The 4,491-nt window shown below is 31.7% G+C and overlaps 1 protein-coding gene across 1 annotated transcript in view; it reads left to right on the top strand.

Annotated features, from left to right (window-relative positions):
• Positions 1–2,810, top strand: part of LOC18046463 (2-alkenal reductase (NADP(+)-dependent)) — a 3,651-nt gene extending 841 nt beyond the window's left edge. Inside the window, exons 2-6 of the mRNA XM_024186979.1 lie at positions 789–882; positions 968–1,143; positions 1,380–1,592; positions 1,739–1,821; positions 2,529–2,810. Of these exons, the coding sequence (XP_024042747.1) occupies positions 789–882; positions 968–1,143; positions 1,380–1,592; positions 1,739–1,821; positions 2,529–2,664 (702 nt within the window). The 3' untranslated portion in view covers positions 2,665–2,810. The remainder of the gene's footprint in view (positions 1–788; positions 883–967; positions 1,144–1,379; positions 1,593–1,738; positions 1,822–2,528) is intronic.
• The last annotated feature ends 1,681 nt before the right edge of the window (positions 2,811–4,491 follow it).

The following is a 4,491-nucleotide window of genomic DNA, read 5'->3' as shown; positions in this document are numbered from 1 at the left end:
CATGTTAAGGTATCTCACATTTGCTTGTTTTGTTGGGTACTGTATTTGTGTGAGCAGAATTTGAAACAACATTCGTCAAAAGAAGATAATACAAAATTGTGCCTATAAGGTATTTGATAAAATGTATGAGAGATTAATAATTGTTCTAAGAATAAGCTATTTGCTTATTTTCTTTTCATTTCAAATTATACATAAATTAAGCTTTCTTTTGTAATTAGTATCATAGATATAGCATTTGTATTGAACTTTTAATAATTTTTTGAAGTTGGTGGTAAGAGGCGGAATTTAATTAATCTTTTTGACCATGCTAGATATATTTCTAAAACTGTATTTATTGACAATGATTTTTTCATAGTTTCTTTCCAATTCACATTATATACTTGTCCCTCTTTCATATGCAATTGGTATCATATGAATATCCTTGGTATTGAATTTAATTTTGATGATTTTTTGAAGTTGATTGTGGTATGCAGAAATTTAGTTCATGTCACTGATAATCTTAGATATATTATTAAAGCTGCATCTATTAGATGAGGTTTTTGTATTATTTCTTTCCAATTTATATTATATACTTATCAACCTTTCATTTGCAATTGGTAGTATATGAATAGCATCTATATCAAATATTTAATGATTTTTTGAAATTGGCTGTAAGATGCAGAAACTTAATTAATCTTTTCTGACCATGTTGGATATATTTAGTGATAAAAGCATTAATATTGTTATAAATTTTGTAGCTTTTGTTGTATATAATAAGTGATATTAAAACTAATTTTATAAATTTGTAGTACCCCTACTATTTTATAGATTTTGAATATGGATACTTCGACACGAAATACAAGCAAGAGACTGTGCAAAATCCAAAACATATTGAAGCAAAATGTAAGTCTCAAATCTCTGTTTTATTACTTATCTTAATTACGAACATCTCATTTATAGCATAATTTTCTGAGTAACTATGTGACAGGTTTTCCAAAAGAATCAGACATGAAGATAACGAGTGGATCAATAAAGCTGAAGGTGGCGGAGGGTTCAAAAGACACAGTGCTTTTGAAGAATCTTTATCTTTCTTGTGATCCTTACATGCAAAAGCGTATGAGCAAGCTTGATACATCTTTGTTTTATTCATTCTGTCCTGGTGGGGTTAGTTCATCACGACCAATCTCTTGATTTTTTTCATTTGCTTCAACTCTTGATGAGTTTCTAAGGTCATTTTTACGGCTTTGGAATCTGAACACAATTTTTGGTTTTGGTGCTATAACTGTCATTAATGATTTTTGTTACACATTAAGCTTTGCTTATCAATACATATGTTGCTTAAATGCTTTCTGATTTGTTTGCCGGCGATTGTCCATTTGCCCGGGAGTCTATAATTGAAGGAATTTGCTGAAGGAATGCTGATTGTTTGGAATTTGATTATTCTAGTTATGCCTAGTGTGACTGCATACGCTGGTTTATACGAAATTTGCTCTCCGAAGAAAGGAGAGTATGTCTATGTATCTGCAGCATCTGGAGCTGTTGGTCAGCTTGTTGGGCAATTTGCAAAATTGGCTGGTTGCCATGTTGTTGGAAGTGCTGGAAGCAAAGAAAAGGTGTTGTTATAACATTCTTAGCTTGTAAATATAGTACCGTGCCTTCTAGAAGAATTTACATGCTTTATGTTCTAACCAAGCATCAAAATTTTGATCGTGATAATTAGCAAGTTCAATAATTTTTTTGACTATTTTTTCAATGTAAGGTCGATTTGTTGAAGAACAAGTTTGGATTCGATGATGCTTTTAACTACAAGGAAGAGCCAGATTTGGATGTCGCTCTCAAAAGGTCAGATGCAACAAATGTTTCAACTATAATTTTTCACTTTAATATTACAGAGCTTCGGTAATTTGGTTGAAGTGCGTGAGTCGATCCCAAAATATTAACTTCACCGGTGTTCTCTGTTTTAAAGAAACAGGAAGTATTAGAAATCTGATTTTGCTTTAAAATTTTTCAGATGCTTTCCTCAAGGAATCGAAATATATTTCCAAAATGTTGGGGGAAAGATTTTTTCATAGTTCCTTTCCAATTCACATTATATACTTGTCAACCTTTCATTTATAATTGGTATCATATGAATAGCCTTGGTATTGAAATTTTAATGATTTTTTTAAGTTGGCTATGGTATGCAGAAATTTTGTTCATCTTAGTGATCATCCTGGATATATTATTGAAATTGTATCTATTGGCTGAGATGTTTGCATTGTTTCTTTTCAATTTATATTATATACTTATCAACCTTTCATTTGCAATTGGTATTATATGAATAGCCTTTATATTGTATTTTTAATGATTTTTTGAAATTGGCTATAAGATGCAGAAATTTGAAAGGTTTGTGATGAGTGGGCTGTGAATGTGGGTAATTTAATCACTAGTTTAAGAATTTAAAATAGGTAAATACCACTTGTTTGTTCTTGTTTTATAAGTAATATTAAGAGATTATATGTTTTTGTTTGGAATGATGTGTGATGCATTTGTTCTTTTATTACTTTCAGGATGTTCCTTTGTTGGGTGGATTTTGTTGGAATTGAGTATTGTCGCTCCTTGTTGTTGGTACTATTATTCAGGCCATTGAAGATCATGGAGAATGATAGCGGTAGCACACCAATTCCATTTGCCTTTATTGTTTAGTACTGCTACTCAGGTTGCTGTAATGACAAATAAGTTGTAGTTTTTTCATATTAGAAACTAGCTATGGTTTTCGTATTGTTGTGCTATTGAAACTGTGGTTGATGAATTTGGTTATTCAACGTTGAATGTTGAATATTGAATATTGAATGGAGCCTATTGGCAATTGTTAAATAGAGTTTATTGGATTTTTATACCAACATTTGTTTCATAATTATTGTTCAAAACTGTTGATTATAAGGTTTTGATTCCAGCCTATTGACAATTGTAATAATGACCATTTCATTATTTTTTTTAAAAAATACTTTTAAAACTGTTGATACCAATATAGCATCGGTAAATACCAATATTACTGAATCAGAACATAAATGACATTAGAGCATCAAAACTTGCTTCATACCATAGAATCACTATCGACATGATTGTATATAATTACAATTATTTTGATACTATGGGATCAACGAGTTTTTGATTCTAAGGTAACATAGAATTGCCAACACAAAAAAATTGTGTCAGTAAATTTTTTGCACCGTGATCAGTGACACTAAACTCGGTGTCAGTAAAACAAGTTGCTGATACCAAAATAGTATTAGAGAAGGCTATTTTTCTACTAGTGAAATGAAATAAAAACTAGATTCATGTAATAGAAAACCAATTACTTTCTTAAAAAGATATGTGGCCATAAAATAGGAATTAAGTGGAAAAGAATTGACAAAGTGGTAAAGTCGTGGAAACACTTGTTTCCTCTATGTTTTGGGCCTTAACTCAATGGAAAAACATGCTACTCCTGAAATATAAAAGAATTGAAATCTTAGATGAAAACACAATGTATAGATAAATATAGAATTATGTGAAAAGCCATATTCGATGAAAGTCGTATGTATAGCTTGGAGGAAAATCTTTCATATCTTTCGAGATTCACCCTACAATATGAGTCAAAAAGCCAAAACAAATAATTTTAGCCCTTATAAAGAGAAAACAAATTCTTGAACCCTTTTTGCGCTCATGTCATGTCGAGGAGGTGCTACAAGGGAAAAAAACTGTAAAGTCAAATCCAACTTATCGTAATCAATTCATTAACATGGTGGTTAATCATGTTCTGAAACATAAAAGAAAAATCATTGGCTTATCGAATTACCTATCAAGCCTTGAGAAAGATTCAACAAAAGACAAAAAAAAAAAAAATCTACTATCTTTTTATACATCAAGCAATATGTGGAGTAACTCCTAATATAACAGGAAAAGCAAGACATGTAGGCGGATTGACTCATTAAGTTCGCATTGAGATAGGATTCACACAAAGAAAGGCACTTGCAATTCATTAGTTGTTGGGTGCATTCTGAAAATGTCTAAGTTTATATGGCTTTCAAATTACGTTCTCGCCATGATTGAATAAGAGTGAGAATGCATAAGAGGCTTGTGGGATTGATGAGTAGGGATATGAATGGCTATATTTTTTGGGGGCAAACTTCAAGAAAATATGAAGCGCATGGTTATAAGTTATGCCTCGAAAGGAAAGACAATTTTGAATAAACTTTCTCTACAAAAAGAAAGCTATAAGTAGTACAAATATAAATCTCACGGAGAGTTCGATCTTGCCTCAGAATGGATGCTTGTGGCATGCTTAGCACTTGCAATTGAATGGGAACTGGTGCTTCTAGTGGCAAACGAGTGAGTGACACATAAGAACCTGCCCTTGAAAGGAGAACAATAGTTGGAAATAGTTGCTAATATCCATAAGCTGAGGAGCAGACAGAGGAATCTGCCCGAGGAAGGGCTCGCATCTGCTTAGCTAGTTGGTTAGAAATTTCGTTTAGAAGAGGAATCTTA

This window comes from Citrus clementina, unplaced genomic scaffold (genome assembly GCF_000493195.1).
Source record: "Citrus clementina cultivar Clemenules unplaced genomic scaffold, Citrus_clementina_v1.0 scaffold_3, whole genome shotgun sequence".
Taxonomy (NCBI): domain Eukaryota; kingdom Viridiplantae; phylum Streptophyta; class Magnoliopsida; order Sapindales; family Rutaceae; genus Citrus; species Citrus x clementina.
This window is presented reverse-complemented; position numbering and strand designations above follow the sequence as displayed.